A 23,063-nucleotide genomic window follows, 5' to 3' on the forward strand; every position below is an offset into this window, starting at 1 on the left:
TTTTAGTAATAAAATCATTAACATAAAAGGAAAATCACTTAAGAAACAGATGATTGTATTATCAAGAGGTGATAGTTTATCAGTTAATACAAGCCTATGCTTTGTGATGGGCAGAATATATATATATATATATACAAAGTTGATAAGTGCTTTATCTACAGCCGAATTTCCTCTATTGCGCAGAAAATAAGTTGGAACACTTTTCAGTCTTTGCAAATAAATGTCACAAAATTACAAAATATCATTCTAAAATAATTTTGTGTTAAAATTTATTGTATATGACATCATTCCCGACGCATTTGCAATATACAATTTGTAAAACGTAAGTACGACTGGAATTCATATTCCAGCCTTTCAATGTTGTTGATTTTGATATCGAACGAAATGCTTTGTTGGCAGTGTCGGCAGATAAAAAAAAAAAGAAAAAATGCAATGTTGTTTTTGCAAACCTCTAACATGAAATTTGTAGGTAGTGAATTGTGAGGAATGTTAAAAACAAAAACGTTCAACAAAGAACGATTTTTTTATTATGAATATCAGGCATATTGTTTCTATTGCTTCAACAGCTTTCGGCGTTTAACACCGTACTATATCCTAAATTTTATGAAGTTATTCATAATAACTTAACAATAACAGTAAGAACACTGAAATTATTGGTTTTAATACTTGATAAATAAAGAACTACAATTAATTTGATGTTTTAATTTTGTTTTCAATTCTAAAATTGTAATTTGATAGCTAACTGAAATTTTTATTTCTATTTAACTTTGAATGAACTACCCAAAATGTTTCACTTACAATGAATTAAAATACATACATGACCTTGTTTCACCTTTAAATACGCCTTCCCACCTAGCAACGCATGCCATGTTACATGCCAAATCAATGGTAGCTGTACAGCTGTCCATGTAACAGTCAAGGTAGAGCACGTGGGTATCCTTTACACCGAGATTCAATAAACATGTTATGATTGGATGCTCGTTTCGGCTATTTCCGGCTGTAGTCCGAATTACTGACATTTTGTTTATAAGCCAATCAGAAGGACGATGACGTCATTCACTGTACAAAATTTGGGTGTCCGAGGGTGTTTCGTATCCTTGTCGGCTCGAGCAGTGAGTAACGTGAATGATACGGAACAAAACAAACGTCACAGACGAAGGACGAGAAGCCCTGGATAGTAGATATTGGTGTTGTGTGATCGCCATATTCTTGTGTGTTTTTTAGGAGACTTTTACACATCATTTTAAAGTAATAATGAGCATTGCTGATTTACTGCAAGCTGCTGAATATTTAGAAAGACGCGAAAGGGGTAAGTATACATGCATAGTTACAGCTGACATACTATAATAAATTAATATGCGTTTTTGATTGTGGAACTATCATCCTCGGATGCGTAAACAAACACTGAAACTGAGTTCTTAAGTCTTAAAAGAGTTCCTAAATTGTAAGGTTAGGCCTAACTCAGCCAAGTACATCGTGAGAGTGAGACGATCAGCTGATGTGAATGTGCGATGTCTATATGAGTTGTAGTTTACAGATAATTATGTGAATTTAATAATCAAAGATTTAAAATTTTTCAACCGATGAAGTGTTAATTTTAGTACTTTTACTATAGTATATAGAAATATTTTCTCCTTTCTTTTGCAGAGGCAGAACATGGATATGCTTCAACAATGCCACATCCAAACGATCTCGCACGCAGACGACAAAAGTCAAAGAAGGCTCAGGGAAATAGGTATGTTAATTAAAAATTAGTAAGCTTTAAAGCAGACGTATTTGAACATACAATATTATGATTAACTCCTAATAGTAATAAGTGAAAAATAAATGTTCTTCTGTATTTGTCACTCTGAGGCTATAATTGTTTGTGCACTCGCATACCTCTTGACATCGTATTCGTAAAGACGGACTCTAATTCTAAATACTCTGAAACTAAAACTCTTTATTTCAAACTTCTTCACGTTTAGGTTTTAATTTTAAAATAAATTAGTTTGAATCTATTTTAATGTTAACTTGATAGGTTAAACATCTAATTTAATGAGAAAGCAGTACAGTGAATAGGAGCTATTTAGTAAAGTTGCACAGGGCCTATTTTGTACTTGTAAGTTGTAGTAGTTGTAGAGTAGCATTGTAATTAATGTTTTTTTCTCATATCATTGCAAATAGTAGTGTTTAGAGTTTTTGTGGACTTGTGTAGTTTTCCAGCTGAAATATCTTTATGAAATGATTATATGGATGAAATAAACTTGTAATAAATGAAAGATGTGCATCTTTCAGGGGAAAAAATCACTTTTAAATTAAAGGATGCTGTGATTTATAAAAACTGAAAAGTCAAAACAACTATCATAAAGGCTAATAGGGGTTATGAATGCTTTGTTGCTCAAAACATCAATTTTAAATTGAAAGATTTTTTATTCAAACATTAAGTGTCAGTAAAATAAGTCAAATATAATATTGATCCTGTAAGAACTGTAAGGAAGAAGAAAACTTCCATACGAGGGCATCTCATTTGATAGCTTTATCTTTCAGATAGCTTTTCATAAAATGCTTTGCAAGAAATTGATTTGTAAGTTAGGTGTTTGTGAGATTGGTGAAAAAGCCAAGAAGTGGATTGAAAATTGGCTTATTATTATAAAACAAGCAGTAATGATAAACTGGCATTTTGGTGACTGGGTAAATGTATTTTTGGAGGGGTCTGTTTTAGGATCTTTATTTTTTATTATTTATGTTAATAAATTGTTCAACAGTTTTTTTAGGCAATAGTATTTTTAGATTTCCTGATGAAAGTAAATGATTCTTTTTCGAAAGATTTATTTATCGAAAAAGGCATTTGCTCAGAACATGGAAAATAACTTAATTAGAAAGGGCTTACATTTTATGTGACAGAAACATTGGTATCATGAGAAAGATTTAGGTGTTTTGTTGTTAATCCTAAAGCCCTCTCCTGTGTTTAACTTTGTTGAAAAGAGCTGTTATAATAGTTATTGGCTAGGTTTTACATATAATCAGTTTAAAACATTTACTATTGGTCTGTCATTTCTTTGTAAATACATTTACGAATCCTAAATTGTCACCATTGGAAGATAAGAATATAAGGAAAAGCGAGGCCATTTGCTCAATTGAGATCACCCCTCACCCAGAAAATAAACCCTTAAAGAAATACCATTGAAATAATTTGATCGAAGTTAGGTTTATCCTTTTATATCCACATACCTTTACAAAAACATTTAAAAATAAAACAAAAAATACACATCATAGCATTAGAGTAAAATAAAATTACAAAACTTTTTAAAATTAACTGAATTAAAAATGACTTATGACACACAAAATGACAAGTGGCTTTTGTATATATTAGATTTTAATCATTGGAAAAAGAATAGTTTGACTTTTATATAAAGTTATGAAAATCATACCAAAGCCATAGTCAAAATCATATTTTCAGTTTAGTTTATTCTCCACATTATTATTATATCAAGTGTATACATGTCATTTCTAATGTTAAAAAGCATTCTGGAAGAAATTGGAAAAGTTTCTCAGCATTTTAATTATTGCTAATTATCTGGGGTAGCAATAAAGAACTGTAGGCAGTGGCCGTCCAAGGTCTCGTTAACATTATCTTGTCATCCAAACCTTGATCAGTAATGACCCAGCAGGAATTTTTGAAGTATATTCGATTTATCTATTTCACGAAGTTGTCTTATTCAAGTGGTTTTGTGGTAATGAGAATATTTCACAAATCCACCAATATTTTGTAAGTACCAAAAGTTATTTTTTCTAGTTACATCATATAATCTAAAGATTAATGTTTAAACACCGTAAGAAGATTAAGCACCTAAAGCCAATAAGCTTAAGGTTTATGATAAAAAATCGAGCACAAATTTGAGACTTAAAAATTAATTTCAGATACCACCATTAGTTAAGTTTGGGAGAAAGAAAGAAAAAATTGTTTTATTCAAAAACGTAATAATAAAACATAAAAACTTACCAAAAAAATCTAATAAAAAACATATGAACTATAGTCATTAACTTGTAACTCAGCTGTTTTAAAATTTGCCAAGAACTTCGAAATGTCTGTCATGCTGAGTGTGTGCATAAACTAAGATGTAAATTTTTTTTAAAAAGTGAAATTCAAGCCAGCCTTTGTGAATGTTCAAAGTATTGTATATATATATATATATATATATATACTTAAGGCAACAATATCAGGTCATAATTTTGTTGATAAGTGATACAGATAATTGGAGCATTACCAAAAGACAACTGGTTTTTATGTATATTAGCAATGTTGATTATGCAAGAAATTGAACAAAAAAAAGGGTTACTAAATATCTCGTATTCTTTAGAATATTTCAGCTGTGAAGAAGGGCTTAAATGATTGGACTTGTTTTTACTGGAACATAGAAGTTTCTTTGTTCACATGATCAACATTAACTTATCCTTAAGTGAACTGCAAAAAAGTTGAGGATTAAATTATTTTTTTAAGAAATTAGATGAGGTACTAATGTTTTTTTGTTGTTTTTTTTATTAAGGAGAATATATATATCTATTGACTTATTTTAAAACTGGAATAATTTTTCATTAAATTTGAATTTTGTAAGAGGTTGGGAAGAATAAAACTCCTGATCCTGATAAGAATTATTCTAAGACCATCAATAAACTCAGTAAGGTATTGGTGGAAGCTTTTAGGTGTGACTTTGAAAAGTTTCTTAACATTGTAAAACATTCTGAAGATTACAAAGTGGGACCAGGCATGGCTTAAAAACTTAGTATGTTTGGACTGTAAATCCCAGGGTTCAGGGTTTGCAGCAGGTTCATGCACAAATACACACATTGCACTTTAAAGTAATGGTTGTGCTATAGGAGTGACAGTGAATGCTGTTAACTAGCTGCCTTTCCACTAGTCTGTCAATTCAAAATTAAGGATGGCTATATGCAGATGGCTTTGTCAAGCTTTATTGGAAAATTCTGAAATATTGCAAAAAGCAAAGATTGGAAAGTTTGCCAGTGTGATCTATGTTTTAAAAGAAAAGAACCAGGTTAGAACTTTAGAAATTATAGATAAGCCTACTAGATTGAATTTTGTTTTAAGCAAGATGTTACATAATTAATCTGTTTTTAGAGATTGTTTGAAAAGCACTTGGGAACTGGGCATTTTTCTTTTCTTATCTAGTGTTTTGTTTTTTAATAAGCTGTTTTTGCTTTTCATTAAAAAGGTACTTTGATTTTGTGTAATTTGATATTTAGAAAGTCTTTCATAAGAAGGTTTGGTTCCTATGAAGTTGCCCCCAGTTGCACAGCGGTATGTCTGCGGACTTACAATGCTAGAATCCGGGTTTTGATACCCATGGTGGGCAGAGCAAAGATAGCCCATTGTGTAGCTTTGTGCTTAATTACAAACAAACAAACCTATGAAGTTGGTGGAAAATTTAAGAAGTGGATAAAAATTAGTTTGTTGGTGAAATGTAAATAATAGTTCTTAATGAAGGATTTCCTGACTTAATACAGTGTTTCCAGTAGGTTTGTCAGGAATCTGTACAGTATCTTCAACAGTACTGTTTTTAAATAGGGATATGATGCTAAGATTATAGAAGAGATTAGTACTATTAAGTTTCTTCTGTTCAAAAAGATATGGAAGTGTTAGTGATTAGACAGAAGTGTGGAAAATGACTTTTAATATTGAAAAACAATATACTTTGGATGTGGAATTTTGAAGAAACATGTTTCGTGTAAGAGGAAAGTTTTTATTGTGGATAAGAAATGGGTGGTCAATTTATAGAATGAGTTCCTGTTGTATCCACCACTTTACAGGAATTTAAGAGGATAATTTGATAATTTCTTTTACTCTAAAGGGTGGGTGTGTAAAAAGACAATCTCTAAGGGCCAAATTGTCTCCTATTGTCTATCTTGTGTTAAATCCCAAGCTTTATTTTTCAGAAAGTTATTGATTCTCCCTCTGAAACTACTGTGAAGTGCTGGTCTCCCCTGTTATCAACATAAGTTAATCATACTGTTGAGAATATAAGTGTCTTAATTGGTAGCCTAGCCTGTTTTGTCAAAATTTTAAACTTGTCCTCTCATCAGAAATCACAGTCCTTTGTGAATAATCTTGTAACATCAGTTAAATTGCTTCTAACTTTTCTCATTAGAAAAAGGGATCTTAACCTATCCCTATGAGATAACTCTTCCATCCCTGGATCATCCTTGTGGTCCTTCTCTGAATCTTTTCCAATAAGTCAGTTTTATTTTTTTATACAAGAAGACCAAAAGTTTACATAATATTCCAAGTGACGTCTAACTAATGATTTTTATAGAGAAGATAATTACCTCTTTTGGCATGTAATCAATATGCCTGTAAATACATCCTAAAATTCTATGAGCTTTATTACTGTGAAGCTTTTCTCAATTTCCTAATTATTTTTCTTAACTATATCCCTAGCTTTTGTATAGTTTTGTAAATTTTCCATCCAAATTATTTGTCAATTTAAACTTCTTAAATTTATGCTATTTATTTCTGATTTGTTTTCTTTGTTTTTATTAAGCCAATTAGGTTTGAATTTCTCAGTTACTATTTTTCTCTTTCTTTTACAAATGCTTTTCTTGAATTAAAAGCAACTTATTTCTAGAAGTTTTCCAAAGCTTTCCCACATCACCTTTTAACCTATTGTCCCAATTTGCTAATACTGAATATTAGTAATAATAAATCTTTTTCTTGTATCTTGAAAATTGATTTTTTGAAAATTAAGAACTAAAAAAGTGCAGTTTTGGTTCCCTTATCTTAGGAAGGGATTGAGCTGTTGTAAAGGGTTCAGAGAGAAGGGCTTACTAGGATGATTCCTGGGATAGATGGGTTGAGATTTCTTAACTTGTTATTTTGTGAAAAGGGAAAGTCAGGAGTGATCTAATGTTTAGGGCACAAAGAAAAGAGGCCATAAATTCAAAATTTAGAAATATCAGACATACCCTCAATTCAGGCATTTTGTTTCTACAGTAAGATAGTGAACCTGCAGGACAAGTTAATGTATTTAGTGGTAAATGTTGTAACTTTTAGGGAGTTATAAGAAAAGGGTTGATAAATAGTTGGGGGATCAGAGATGTATTTAGTGATTAGCTTTTTGGATGTTAATGGAGGTTGAGTGTCAGGACATCCTTGATGAGCCAGAAATCTCTCTGATATTCTGTTATTTAGGTTGTTCAAGTATATATGTTTTTCAAGTTGTCTACTAGAAATTATTAAGCTTGTCCATGTAGGTGATAATTCAATAAGGTAATAATTCCCTAACTTGAAAAATAAGCTAGGTTATTGCAGTTAGCTTGTTATAATGGATCAGTATTCAACAGTTAATTAACCACAATCTTTTGCTCAGAGCTTTTGGAGCAAAATAGTGTGGCTTGTTTGTTGTTGAACCTTTTATATGTTAGTGATGTGTTAACTTGGTGTTGTTTGCTAACCTTATTGTGGTTTTTACTTAATGATAGATTGAGGTCAGGCCAAACGTTCTGAGCAAAACAGTGTGAGTTTGTGTAATTGAATCTTTAAGTGTTAGCAGTTTGTTAACTTAAGCTCTGAGAAAAATGTTATGGTTCATTTTAAAGTGTTAGCATTTTATTAATTAAATGCATCAGGATGCTAGGAAATCATGTATGGCCAAACCTTAGTCACCATACTCTTGGTTCACACTAGTATTTTGAGGTTAACACAATTTTAACAGCTGAGCTACCATGACTAAAGTCTCAATTAGTTAATCTTACTCTAACCATTACAATATTCCTTCAGTCAGTCAAGGCTCCTTTTTTAGCCAATTGCATACAAAGAACCTGGCAATATTATGCTGAAAATTTTTACTGGACAGTGCTCATGACCTTACATTTCAACATTTATCACATACAAAATCACTGAACTAAGTAAGCCTATTTCTGATACAGTCTTACCTCTTCTCTGATCTTTTTTCTGCCCTCTTAGCATTGCTAAACAAATTTCACAATCAGTGCACCAGTCTGTATACCCTACTAACTTCATGTCACAATTGAACATGTACACAGCTTGTGACTACTGTCCACAAATAATTCAACTATAATTCTTGTATATTGATGCAGCTATTTCCCTCTGCTATTCCCACTTAACCATCACTTTCTTGACTAGCATTACATTGTTTAGGTATGTGATTTTTAGTGTGGCTACTGTTTCTGATTGAGCTTTCTTGCCATTAAAAGTTATTTTTTTAATTCATTAGTTTTCAGTTTCTGTGTTTCCATTCAATTGTTTTACCAGTTCTTTTTTTGCATTTGTTTTTCTTCCCAAATTCTAAATGAACTTAGTATGAATTTGAGGTACAGTGTATCCAATACAGAAGTTTTCATTACAGTTGACAATGATACTGGTAAAAGTTCCCAGGACTTGGGTTCAACTCTATCTGCAGAGGAGGTGCAGATCTTAATTTGCAGAGAGCTAGACTTGTATGTTTGGGGATCGATTTCTTTTTCAACCTGATGATGTTTTTGGGGAAAAAATGCAATCAAGGAGAAGACAATTCAGTCTTTTTCTGGCACCTTCTTTTTTTGTAAGTCACAATCTATACCTCTTTAAGAGATTTCACCTTCCACCCTTTTTTGTACAACTTTTTAATCAGGTATGTGGTATTTTATATGTTTCCCCCATTGCCTCTGATGCCTCTTCTTCCTTATTAAATGAAATTCCTTCTTCTGAATTTTGTTTTTCCCATTTCACCAGACATTATGGTTCATGCTCAAACATTTTTCGACCAACTTAAGTTGGGTGTTGGTATGCCATTCAACAGCTTCTGTTAGGTCTCTTCAGTGAACACTCCTCAATCAATGGAATGACTACTTGGATCCCTTGGACCACCCTAGTCTTCTTCCTTCCTCAATCAGGGCTGACTTGGCTTTGTGGCTAGACAGGGACCAGACCATGGTGGGGTTCTGCTTTGTTCACCTTATCTAGATTTATATCTGTTCACTGATGTATCTTTAGAGGGTTGAGGTGCTTACTTCAACTCTCAGGAGATTTCCAGTCTTGGTTGGTTGAGAAGTTTTCTCTCCATATCAACATTCTCAAACTTATGGTGGTTTGTTGAGCTTTGTCCCACTTCTTATCTTTCCTGTGGAGGAGGGTGGTTAGGGTACACTTTGACACTTCCACAGTGGTCACTTATATCACCAAGCAAGGGGGGCACCAAATCAAGGTCGCCATGCTTTCAGGCCATGGATCTCCTTTCCTAGGCCTACAGTCACAACATGGTGGTCTTAGCTTAGCTTGCCATGTTCCTGGCACCCTGAATCTGGTTGTGGATTGTTTATCTCGACCCAACAAAATTCTCCCAATGGAGTGCCCTGTTCTTATGGTTGTGTTGAGGCAACGATGTGATCCTGTAATGCCAAGCTAAGTTTGTTTTATTTCTTATTTCCTACAGTGGTTTTTGGGAGTTTTTCTCGTTTCATCCACATGCCAATTTCCTCCTCATAATTCCAGTTGCTTCATGTATGACACTCTACTTACAGTTTGGATTCATGTGTATATGTAACATGGTCCATATGCCCTAGCCACATTGTTTGCTATTCTATATTTGTTTTTCTCCGAGTGATTCTCAACCTTCTAATGCCAAGGACGAGTTGTGGAACCTCATCTCTACAGATGAGGTTGGGTATCTCCATAGCTACATCAAGTGCACCTCTCAGTATGAATTACACTTATGTGAATAATTTTTCTTTCACTCATATCAAGTTCATTTCCTCCTTCAAGGGAGAAGGGCATACCAGTTCCAGAAGTAGTGTGGTACCCCACATATGTGCTTCAGTTCATCTTGGAGCACGTCCATTCATTCTGGGCAGTTGCTTTCTGCTTGGGTTCAATGTTTTGCACCTACACTGACTCCTCCACCTTTGTAATGTGGGATTCTAACTTTGTGTGAGAGGAGGTAAGGCCGTATCAGAACTTAACATTTATTTACACTGAAAATTCATTTCCAATAGTTATTTACATCCTCTCGTACTTCCCACTCTTCCTCCTCACTGCCAGTGTTATTCTTTTAAATCCTGCCAATTATCAGAAGTGAGGATTGAGCAGGAATAGCAGAGGGAACTAGCTGCATCAATATTGGTGGAAAGTAGTCACATGCTGTGTATGTGTTCAATAGTGGTGCAAAACTGGTGAGTTCATAAACTGAGCATGAACATTTTTGTGTGAGTAAAGATAAGTGCTTATCAGAAATACATTTTCAATGAAAGAAAATGTTAACTTTAAACAGCTGACCCTTAAGAGTGGAATATCCATTACTTGAACAACTTGAAAGAAGTAAGAAACTTTTAGAACTACAAACATGCACATACCAACACCTAGGCAAAATCTAGACTTCCTGTTTCTCCAGTCTACTTAGTTTGGGCAATGGAAAATGTCATGCAGAGCATCATCCTGTTAATGACATTACATTTTCCTGCTATTAGTCAAGATTAGTGAGAGAAATGTTGCATGATAGCTACATTAATAACATATTTACAATTTAATGGCATGTGATAATTATTAATGTTACCTTATGTTCCATAACTTTTCTCAGCTTGTAAATCTCAAATTAATAAACTCATATCATTTTTAGAGGAAGTACAAGGATCTGAGTCTCTACACTGGTGTTTAAAAGGTTCAGTAACTAATGGCAGCTAGGAAGGACCAGAGAAGAACAAAATATTAAATGAAACTGAAACAGTCCATTTGAAATATAAACTTTGGTAACAGTTGCTAATATTAAGTGATGGACAATCAGAAATAGTTATTCCTAAGATAGCTGAAATATTTGAACATCCTTCCAGAAAATCAAAGAATCGTGGGTCTGAATTTTGCCCTGATTACAACTGTGCCTGTTAGACATTATGGTTATAATTTCTTACACCAAAGTACTCTTTTAAAGAACAAAATTATTTGACATAGAATTATACATTTTTATTTTTTCAATGTGCCTTTGCAACTTCAGAAGGTGAAAAAAAATTTGTTTAACTTCTGTTCTTATAAATATAAGGAATAACAAGGTGGCAGAATGTTATTTAGCCCAGCATAGCTATTCTATCAGTCACTTAAACAACCAAGGATAAAGGGTGACAAGGTGGACAAATCTGTATAAAATGGACACTTTCACTTTACACACAAGTGGGTAACCTACAAAATAATTCCATTCCCACAATAAACAGTAATAATAATTATTATACATAGCTATTTTATCAGTCACTTAAACAACCAAGGATAAAGGGTGACAAGATGGACAAATCTGTATAAAATGGACACTTTCACATTACACACAAGTGGGTAACCTACAAAATAATTCCATTCCCACAATAAACAGTAATAATAATTATTATACATTATGCAGAAATATCGTAAAATGATAATGACTTACATATTGCCATGGCCACTAGCATAAGAAAGTGGTAACACTACTATGATAGGATGGTATAAATGTGGAGCTATAACTCAGTTGTCATCTACAATTGTATAAAGGATATTATTAGTCTTTTGAATATTATATCAGTTTTTGGTTTTTATTTCTTTTGACCCCCATTAAAAATTGATAAGTACTGTAGACATGGAGTCAAAATAGGGATTTCTAGCTTGAGAAAATGGTGTAGATACTATTTCTAGCCTTGTTTGTTTACTTTTTTTTTAGACTACCTAGTTGTAACTCTCTGTTTTTTATTTGCAGCTTTGGGCTGCATTTTTCAACTTCTATAGTATCTCGAAGTATTCAGATATAATAATTCTGATCATATATTTTTTTTAGATTAAAAGTTCGAACATCACCTTTTATTTGATTACCTATATTTAACAAAATTTACAGTTTTGTTGAACAGCCAGCATGGTTTTTCATGGAAAATTTTGTTTTATGAATCATTTGACCTCCTTCAAAGCCATCACTGCTTAAGTTGATCAGGATAAAGTTGTGGATTTCATATGTCTGGGTTTTCATAAGACTTTCAACAAACTGTTACATAGAAGACTAGTAAAAAAAATTAGATTATCCCTCTTGCACACAGATATAACTCGGGGTAATTAATGGTTGATTTAGAGGAGAGGAAGTAAAGAGTTGTAATAAATTGAGTTCAGTCAAACTGGATTGGAATTTTAAGTGAGGTGCATCAAGGTTCTATGCTGGGACCTGTACTGATTTCTTATGATTGATGGTATTGATGAGGAACTAGTCAACAAACTGATGATTTTGAATGTTTTGGGTGTAGTTGGCTGTGAGGGTGAGAATTGAGTAAACATATGGCAGATGACACTTAATTATGCAAAGTGCAATATAATGCATATGGGCTACCTTAATTTAAACCGTAATTACCACTTTGATGGAAATGAACTCATTTTGTTAGTATGTTGTTGCCAGTGAAAAGCCAGTAGGAAGAAGGTCATTGAGTTATTAAGATTGATAGGCTGTAGTATGAGGTCAAATTAAGGTCCTTATTTTTCCTTGATAAAAGGAGTATTAAAGGGGATCTGGGTGAAGTGTTCAGAATTATAAAGGGAATAGGTGGGATTTTTGCATAATTTTTTTTTCTTGTTTAATTGAAAGAGTGGTAGGAGTATGGGACATATATTTAAGATAAGGCAAGGTGAGATTCATCAGCAAATTAGGCAATTATATTTTTTGAACAGAGTGGTCATCCTTTGGAATAGATTGTCTTCATATGTGGTCAACTCATCAGGACAGGTAAGGTTCAAAAGAGGGCTTTTATGAATGTTAGTTGAGTCAGGACTGGATATAGGGAGATGGGGGTTTGATAAAATGAATGGGACAGCCACCGTGAAGCTAGGAACCCCTTGTTATTCTTCAAATGTTATGCTTTGATGCTGTTAGGTTTACACTGCTGTGGTTTACCTGGTCATCAATATATATATGATATTACGACCAAAAAGTTTTTGAGTTGCATAAAAAACTTTTGATTATATTGTGAATTTACTTCATAGATAAGGTGAAATTAGTTCTCAGATACACTGTACCCTGTATCTTTTGATATTGTTTCATGGATTTAAGAAAATATAAATTTTTAACAAACAAATTATTAAATCACAAATATTACATATGGAGCCGATTTAGCCCAGTTTTATGAATTTTTTTTGTGTTTAGATGTTACTTAAATGTGTTAGATCTCTTAACAGAAGCTTGATTTCTAATAATAATATCTAATGTCCTTAAAAAATGTAGTATTTATAAAATTCAACCATTTCTCTGAGATCTGTTAGTTGAAATAAAAAGATTTTATCTTCTGTGCTTGGAATGGTAAAATCAAATCTTAAAGTTTATTGGCTTTTAACTTGTATAACAAGATATCTAAAGCTGTAATGATTGAGATTACTGCTAAGTTTGTTGAGAAAGAGAAATACCTTGTTTTTTTTTTACTCCCTTGTTAAATATAACTGTGAAGGTTACTATAAATGCAAGCTATAAAATTAGTTGTAAACTGGTCTTTTTCTGACATTTTTTACCAGTTATTTAAGATCCATGATTATGCCATTGTTCTGTAATAATTTTTTCTGGGTCATCATTGAAGAAAGTGCAGGAACTACACAGAAAATTGTAGTTCATTGTCCCAAATAAAAACTCAAACTTAAAATACTGTAAAGTACAGAAGAAAAAAAAAATTCATAGTGTCAAATTCAGAACTAGTTTTCGTGTGTTTGACTCATGTTGGCAAAATGCCATATTTAAATATACTTACTGTAACAAATGTGTGAATTGGCAGGTTTAGTGTTTTGGTAAAGTTAATTCATTCAACCACTCCATGTTATTGTTTCAGCATCACAGTTTTTATTGTGAAGAATCTGGCCATTAATAGCCATCCAAATTAATTAGTGACTTAGATTTGATTTAATGTTAGTCACTATACAATACTTAAGAGAACATTAATTGATATTTCTATGTTTGGACATGTATCATAACAAATCAACTGCACCTAAATTACAGTGGAAAGATGTAATGTGATAAGAAATAATGCATTGTGGTGTAATTGAATTATCTTAGTAGGAAATATGGCAATTCTGCTTGATCCAACAGATTGTTCAGTTTATAAAATATTGTAAGTTGCTGGAAGAAGAAGAGCATTCCTGAAAATAAGAGAAATGTTTCTTAGTGTACCACAGGATAAGCTAACCATAATTTTTTAAGCCCATATTTTAGCCAACAGGTCACATTTATCTATTCGTGGTTGCTATACATGCAAATTTTCAGCTAAATCTTCCTTTTTCCCAATAGCGAATGCATTATTTTCTCCGTCTTCCAAACACAATCAATATTTAATATTTTAGACAAATGAAATATAATTAACTTTTTGGGTTGTAAGAAAAAAGTGTTTTGTCTTTTTTGTGACGGTATAACATTCTTATTATTTCTTCCTATAGAACAACGCACAATGAACTAGAAAAAAACAGGTAAGATGGTGTTTTGTTAATAAGCTAATTAAAATCTTGAAATTTTTGAATCTATTAGAAACTAATTAAATTACCTTTTACTGTTTTACTTACTTACTTTCTCTTTCATTTTAAATAAATATAGGTCATTTTGTACACAGTGTTCTTAAATGTTTCAGGTGTGTGGTATTATATATTATCAAGAGGTCAGTACAGCATAGTTTTAACTTTGTATTGCATTTATGGTGGATAATGCATTGTTTTATAATAGTATACTTTTCACATTACAATTCATTTTTAATGTATTTATTTTTGAATAAAATACGCTATTGTGTGTTTAGTTTGATAAAGTTTCAGATATAGATGTGCTTCAAATTTTTTGTGAGATTCTCAGCAAGTTTTAATGCTTTGTTTATCAGAATATATATTGTATTAAACAATATTAATTTTATATAAGAGAATATGAAAAATAAAATGACTCCAGTAACCAATAGAAAGAAAGAAAAAAAAACATTTTTCATAAGTATTTGAACTCTTTTAGAATGCGAAAGTCCAGAACAGTTTACAAAAATATGTTACTGGTGTTCCAGTTAATATTTCATCCATACATATAATTCTATTATATGCATATGTAGGGTGACCAGATTTTGGAAATCATAAAATTTGGACAAATTCAGATTTTTTGGAACTTCAAACTTGAGACCCTTTCTTTTTGGTCCCTTTGGTGGGTCAGTGGCACATTTCCACCTTTACAATGTTAAAATCTGGTTTACGGTGCTAAAATCTGTGGTCCAGTTCCTCGTGGTATGCAGAGTGCAAACAGTCAGTTGGGTAACTTTGAGTTTAAAAAAAACCCAACAGCATCAGTCTCTTGTAACTCAGTTGGAACAAGTTGGTTTTAATTACACATTTATTTTTTATGGTCTTGCATGGCCTGGTAGTTAAGGCACTCGTCTTACAATTTGTGGAACATGGGTTCATATCCTGTCACAGAACATACTTGTCCTTTCAACTGTAGGGGCATTATAATGTGATTATCATTCAATCCCACTTTTCTTTGGTAAAAGAGTAGCCCAGGAGTTGACAGTGGATGATGTTGACTAGTTGCCTTATTTCTAATCTATCATTCTTAAATTAAGAATGGCTTGCATGGATAGTCTTTGCACAAAAATTGAACGAAGAAGAAATCCCCATTTTTCATGGGAAATTATAACCAATGAATTATGCAAATAATAAATATCATCAAGTGAAATAGATACTTTTACTTAAATTATTGCTACTATAGTTTTTGAGCAACTTATTTGATTGGGGTGTATTGTAAAATTCTGAGAAACTTTCATTTATGATCACCCTTGAGTTACTTTGAAAAATGGTTTGTGACTTGAAATAGAAAAATGGGCTGTGAATGGCACCTGAGAATTACATTCAACTTTCTCTGTTTTTGTGGGTGCAAAATCACATGCTCATTGACATATGAAAATATGTTATCTGATACAGCTTGACTTATAGCCAATTTCCGAGGAAGCAGCAAAGAAAGTGCTGAGTCAGTCCAAACTGTATGTTAATTTCCATACTAAGGGAAAATTGTATCCATTGAGTCATGGTTGTCAGATGTTCAAAGTTCTGAATAGAAGCATAAAAAAAAGTTACAGATTACTGACAGAAAAAAAAGAAATGTGAGAAAATAGGACAAAATTCCAAAAACTGGGGTGTCTGGTCACTCTGTGTACACGATAAATCTCTGTAAGCATTTGTTGGGCTATAGATATTTCTGGTTAAAACATTTAGAATATGTTAATGTAATACAAATAAATACAAATTTACTTAATAAATTCTTGACAAGATCTTTAATAAAGTTGTAACTAAATGTCCAACAGTTTGGATAAATTTATATAGTTGTATGTGAACAATGGGTAAATGGAATAAGATTAAAACTTCAGTGCCTAATTAATTATGTCCTGAAAAATTTCATAATTTATATGTTTTGCATGATTATTTTGTATGTGAGTCACAGAAGATAAATTTTTGTAAGCAGTACTTCCATCACAAATTAGTAAGTAATATAATAAGTATTAAATATTTTGTGTTAAGTCACAAAAAGAAATTACAAAAACATAGATTCTGAAAGGAATACTCACCTCCATACACAGCTACCTTCTTTCCCCTTGAGTTTGTGTATTCTGTCAAGAACTTCCTCAGGAATTTAGATCTCCTTTTTTTGCTTCCATTCCACCTCCTCTGGTGTTGGAATATTTTGGAAAGGGTACCCTCCTTTCTGAAGTCCATGTCCCTTCCACCTTTCTCCAGAATTTTTGTTTTGCCCATTCTCTTCTTCTGGAGGAATTTTATGTCCCTAACTCCCTTGTATCAAGGGCTTCAGCTGCCTGCCATCAATCATCTCTCACATCTTTGATTTTCCTGATTGTCACAACATTGACCAATCAGTTCTGTACCTCATCCTGGCTCTTCTCCTGCTCCCAGTCCTATGTTCTGTATACCATCCATTCTCCACTTCCTTCTGATGTCTTACTCACCAACCTAATCACTGGTGATCTTCCAATCTTCTTCTACTCTTTCTTGTGGTTCCAATTATGTTGAAATTATGGGAATGTTAACCCATTGTGAGGATTCACAGCCCCTCTCTCAAAAGCCAATGACTAGCATCCAATTATCAACCTCTCTTTCTTCTGTTGTTTCTTGGTAGTCATACGATATTGGATTGTGCATTTCTCTCTCCATTTGTTATTTCAGCCTGGCCTGTGGATGACCAATGTCTATGTTTCAGATGCCTTTCTCCATATTCCTATCTCCCTATCTTCACAATGTTTTCTTTTTTCATCCATCTGGATCACATTTTAGTTCCATGCATTTCTTTTCAGTATGGTGTCAGACTCCCTGCATTCTCTTAAAGTTCTTATCTTCTCCTTTATCCTGGTTAGTTTTTCCTTCTCTAGCCTTCCATGACATGGTTTGGTGATCACACCTTTCTCCCAATACATCTTCTTACTATGTCGCTTATCTCTGCTTGTTTGGTACCAGAAAAACTCCTTTGTTCTGTCTGGTCTGTTTGTTGTTTGTCACACTTTTCCAGAATCTTTTAGGGGTTCTAATCACTGCCCTTTTCTTTTTGTGGATTCCCTACTATACTTGCATTCTCTGTCTTTTTACCCTTCAGGATGGATCTGCCTAATCATCCATCCAATCTATATCTCTTTGGAGATGGATGAGTGTAAGCTCTTTAGTGTGTCTTTTCAACAGATTTGTCACATCCTACATTGTATAGTTACTCTTGCTCACCAGTTTTTGATGCTTTTCTCCAGAATGGCATGTGGACTACCACCCACCTCTATGCCACCAAATATCTGAACCACTTGGTTGTTTTATCTCCATAGGGATTTAGACATCAACATATAGTCATCCTACAGCTAGTTTTTTGTATTTTATATGGTTGGATTTTCTTGTATTTACATCACATATTTACTAATTTACCAAAATTTTGCATGGAGCCAGGATAACGGAAAGCAATCATACCATCCACCGTGGCTCTACAAATTCTCACTGTGAGATAAGGTGTTCCACAAGACCACTAAGTTTTATTGTGCTATTTCTATACCCATATTACATGTTTGATCCAAACTGTACCCATTCCATGGACTATCATGGAAAAAGACCAACATACTGGAGTATTGTTTCTTCATGCTTCTCTGGGTAGTGCTTGTTGGCTTTTAAATATAGGGTTTTGAGGTCACCTGTTGCACCGTCTCTAGTAAAATACCTTTATGGACAGAGAGACTGAATGGGATTTGGGAACATTCTCTGGGTCTATACTACAGGAATTCTCTCACCACCCATTGTGAAGTGGAGCACAGACGACCCTTGCCACTGGAGTGGTGGACCTCACCAACTGGGACCTAACCATTGGGGCTAGAAGAAGAGATCCCTCTACAGTGAGAAGTGGGGCTGGTGACACCAGAGTGTACTGCAAGTCACCCCTCATATATAACTGATACTTCACAGACTACTAATGGGCATATGGTATCTCTGTTACTGGTCCATTCCACAAAATGGAACACCTTACTCTTGCAGCTGGCGTGTGGGCCATAGAGACTGAAGGAAGAATTGGGGTGATGAATACACCATATGCACCAGTGATGTATCACTCGCATACCCTAGTCCACAGTAGGCTTGGAGTAGATGAGAGGTGTCTATAAGTATCTATACATGAGGTCAGAAAAACATGTATGTTTAATAAGTCTTGATACAAGATGATAAAATCCCTATAACCCGAGCACTTTCGGATGGTAGACCTTTCTTCTTCATGGGGAAAACTGAAAACTGGGTAACAGGTTTTTTATCATCTTATCCATAATTTACCCTCCTTCTGCAACTGGAATAGAGCCTATAGAGACTGATGGTAGAGGAGGTGAGCACATAAGGCACAGCTCAAACAAACCTCAACCTCACTACTTATATTGGTTGTCCAACAACTTGTGTGTGAGTTCTCAGACAGCCATGTACCTATTCTGCCCATCCTTGCAGCACACATTTGGCTTTTCTGCCTCTTCTGTTCTCCTACATAGATGAAGAGTACACCCTGGATGAGATGAGATGCAGTCTCCCATGAGTATGCCCCTATTAAGCCCCTGTTCCTCTCCATTTTGAAGGGAGCTATCTAGGGAATTTTTACACCAGTCCCTCCACCATGTCAATGTGGGATTCTAGGAATCTGTGTGGAGATGAGTATTCATTTCAGTAGTTACCATTTCCTCTTCCTGAATATGTATTTCCAATAGATACTCACCTGTACACACGTTCCCACCTGTCCTGCCCACTTTTTCAGTGCACATTTATTCACTGCCTCATCAAAGAATGAGGATTCATGAGTGCTAATGTAGAGGAGTCTCGCATGGAGGTGTGTCTCATTCCTAAGTTGGAAGGTTCTGCTGTATGATGACATCATGCAATGGTGCAAGTTCATGTGTTTTCAGGTGAAATTAAGTGGGAGCTTTCACAAGGCTGGTGGCTTGCAAATCTGTTTCGCAGTACATGTGAACTCAAGAAGAAAGAAGCTGTGTGAAGAGGTGATTATCTATAAAAATAAAATTAATTTTCTGGTAATGAAATTGTTAACTCAAGTAAGAGTGTACTAGTAAATCATTGAAAATTCTCTGTGAGGATGTATATGTATGTTTGTGAAAGGAGTTCTTCAAATGGTGCTAGTATATCATGTCTAATCCCTTTATATCCATATGGTCGATAAGCCTAGTTTCTTACGAGTTTCAAGGAACCCAGCAATCATAACATAAAACATCGAAAAAGCACATGGTTAGCTTGGAATGTCACAACAATATTTATTAGTGTCTACCAAAATGTATAAGTTTTCATATGCAGGATGTTGCTTTTCAGTAACATTTGTGCATGATTTTTTATATTTATGTTGGAGATTTATAGAAGGAGACATGGACAATGAAGAATGGCATAATTCAGCTACTTGTACAATTTAGTGCTTATACTAATTGTCTTTTGTACTTTACTGTAAAATGTCCATGGCAGGTAGGAGAAAAAAAATCATTGATCTAATTTACAGATGCTGCCATCTTGCCTTGAATTATCATTCACCCAGTAACAATAACATTATCACACGAATCATTTATAAAGAGACATTATTCTTAATAATTATGATAAAGTTTGTCATTTGTACTGGTTTTCAACAAGAAAGATTTTTATACTCGCATTTGGGTGGGTGAAAAAAATCATTAAAGAGTGCATTTTGGACATTTTTTAAAGTTACTCGTACTTTATCCTGACAACTGCATATGTTGATTCAATTTTATAACTTATAGAAGTCATACATGAATCACTCTAAGCATATATGGTATTGGTCATAAGTTTTATTTCATGGTCTTTCTCTGTAAGAGTGTTAACTGATACAAGAAAAAGTTAATCCATTTTTGGCCGTGAATGTTATGAATACCAACAGGTTGAAGTAAAAGTAACTTGCCTGAGAAATTTTTTTCAGTATTAGAATATAATATTTCATATTAATGGTTAATATCATTTTCCTGGCATTGGTTGATATACCATTTTATAATTATTTTAATTTGCATTGGTTAGTTTACAATGCAAAAGAGTTTAAAATAACTTCAATACTTTAGGCAAATTACTTTTGTCTCAATCTTTATCTACAAACAAGTCTGTTTTTACCCGTGATAAAAAATATTTTTATTGTGTTAGGATGGAAAAGGCAGTAAAAATAAAACATGGAACAGTTGTGATCTGACTACATTACTGTTGATTTATTGTTTAGTTTACCTTATCTTAAGCCCTTTAACCCTATTGCAATGGGTATCCTTTACTGCGCATGACACAAAATTTTAGTGTTTAACATTCAAAATTTTATTAAACTACTTTTTGTTTATGTTATACCAATTAGTATAGCATAAAGTCTTAGCTAATAATCCATATTTTAACAGTGTATAAGTTTTAAGTTCTTAATTCTATAAGGCAGTATTTAAAAAAATCCTGAATTTCCCCTAGTGTAATACATATGACATATTTTCTCTAGATATATTCTTTATTCTATTTGATCCACCACCCCTTCAAAAAGTACAAAATTAAAGGTAAATTACTCCCTATAAAATCGTCATTGCTCAGACAAGCCATAATTTTTATAGCCTTCAATTTTATTTGGTTCCAGAGATATCAAATAGAAAATCAGATCCCTCCTGCTACACCCGCCTGTCACATACTCTCTTTCAGGATTTGTTAATAGTTCTCTCTTATCTTTAATTATATATTACCTGTAATCAATAGAAAGTCAAGGTTTTCATCTATCAAATGATGTGTTGTATAACATTGTGTTCTGAACAGATAAGCATTAATTTTACTCACGGTACAAGATTCGTTCCCATGGGAATGTTAATGATTAGCTTGGATGAATTTGTAACTGCTTTTGTTGTATAGTTAGAAAGCCAGAAAATGTTTGAAAATTAGAGGAAATTGTCTACTTTTTGCATGTTATTAGTCAATGTTCTTTGGTGCATTATTTAATCAAATAAATTATTTAATGCATTACTATCATTAGTATTTAAAAAAAAAAAAGCAGGGTTAACTGTCATTGACAATCAACAGCAGGAAAAAGATTGGGTAAGTACTTTATTGCTTGTTTTTCATGTTCTTTATTTATTATAAAAATAATTAACATGTAAAAAGATGGATCTTTTTAGGTTAGTTAAGATTAAATTATGTGAAATAAGTAATAATAATGTAATAAAAATGTTTTACGAGGCATGCACATGAGCAGCTCATGGGTAATGTAATTCGAAAGCGTAACAATAGCTGCATGTTCTCAGAGTTATTTACAACTTATAATGGTGCGAATATTAGTTAGATATGGTTCAAAGAGCAATAAAACAATGAAATTTAATTATAAGTAGATGTATATTGTTATGAGCTTAAAGCTACTTGTGATAAATGAATGTAGTTTTGTTTTACAATTTGAAGTCATTTCCAAAAGAGAAAAATGGCAATTTAGATTTTTTTAGATTTTTGATGGTTACGAGGTTGGTCAAATTGACCAATCCTTTACAGAGATAGGGTAGAGAAAATAACAGTTAAAATATAAAGTTTTACTGAAAAAGAATATTTGAAATGTACTTATAGGTTTTAGGGATTACACAAAGGAAATTTGAGATTTTTTGAGATGAAGAAAAGTATTTTAATCTTAACATGAAAATTACTTTGCACACAGACTATTCAAAACAAATTCTCAGTATATTCATGGACAAATTTTTATTTTAGTTATAAAAAATACTTCACTAAAAAATAAGATTTTTTTTGTAGGTGAAAGACATAATGTTAACTGAAAAACTGACAGATTTTGTGAAGATATACACACTATATTGAAAGTTAGAAATATTAAATCTATAAAGACTAAACGAGTACAAAGAGGTCACATGATCAGTCAAGTTGACTGAGCCCATGTTGAGAGAGTTAAAGCTTGTGTGTGATAAAGTGTATTTAATGTAAGATGAATTTTTCCACTTTAATAAGCAATAAAAACTGTACTAGGTAAGGCATTTTCTGCTGCCCTCGTATAGTGATGCTCTATTTTAGGAAATGCAACTTGAAATACCCTGGGTTCAAAACATTAAAATAAAATATTGGTATTTTTTGAAATATATTTACCATATTTTTAGTTAATTACAAATATAATAAATTAGACAGAAAGCAATATAACATAATGTTTCAAAGCAGGAATTGTTAAACTGACAGACAAATAATATAGTAATAACCTACTAGAAGAGCTTGTAGTGTACACAGGGACTAATGATATAGGAAAGAGTAGTCCATAGGACCTAATTGATTAGTAAAAGTGATTGTTTAAATTGTTTAAAGAAAAGGGCCATAATAACTTAATTTTTTCAGAAGTAAGTCATTAGGAAAAGATTTTAGGCTTAGGTCAGTATGTAAAGACAAGCTGGTTGTGCTTGTGAGATTAATTCAGTGGGAAAAGAGAGCTCTTTGGAAAGGATGGTTTATATTTAACTAGGGTAGTGGCTAGTTTGTTTGCAAAGGCTAATAACTCAATGGTAAGGGCAGCTTTAAACTAGGATTAGACAGTAGTGAGGGTCAGAATAAAATAACGGAAATAAAGATC

The 23,063-nt window shown here is 32.9% G+C and overlaps 1 protein-coding gene across 1 annotated transcript in view; it reads left to right on the plus strand.

The window, feature by feature from the left end:
• Window positions 1–1,123: 1,123 nt before the first annotated feature.
• The window catches only part of LOC106470108 (max dimerization protein 1-like), a 68,425-nt gene continuing 46,485 nt past the window's right edge, over window positions 1,124–23,063 (plus strand). Inside the window, exons 1-3 of the mRNA XM_013930634.2 lie at window positions 1,124–1,309; window positions 1,648–1,735; window positions 14,396–14,425. Coding sequence (XP_013786088.1) covers window positions 1,255–1,309; window positions 1,648–1,735; window positions 14,396–14,425 — 173 coding nt within the window. The 5' untranslated portion in view covers window positions 1,124–1,254. The remainder of the gene's footprint in view (window positions 1,310–1,647; window positions 1,736–14,395; window positions 14,426–23,063) is intronic.

Source organism: Limulus polyphemus, unplaced genomic scaffold (assembly GCF_000517525.1).
Source record: "Limulus polyphemus unplaced genomic scaffold, Limulus_polyphemus-2.1.2 Scaffold3825, whole genome shotgun sequence".
Classification (NCBI taxonomy): domain Eukaryota; kingdom Metazoa; phylum Arthropoda; class Merostomata; order Xiphosura; family Limulidae; genus Limulus; species Limulus polyphemus.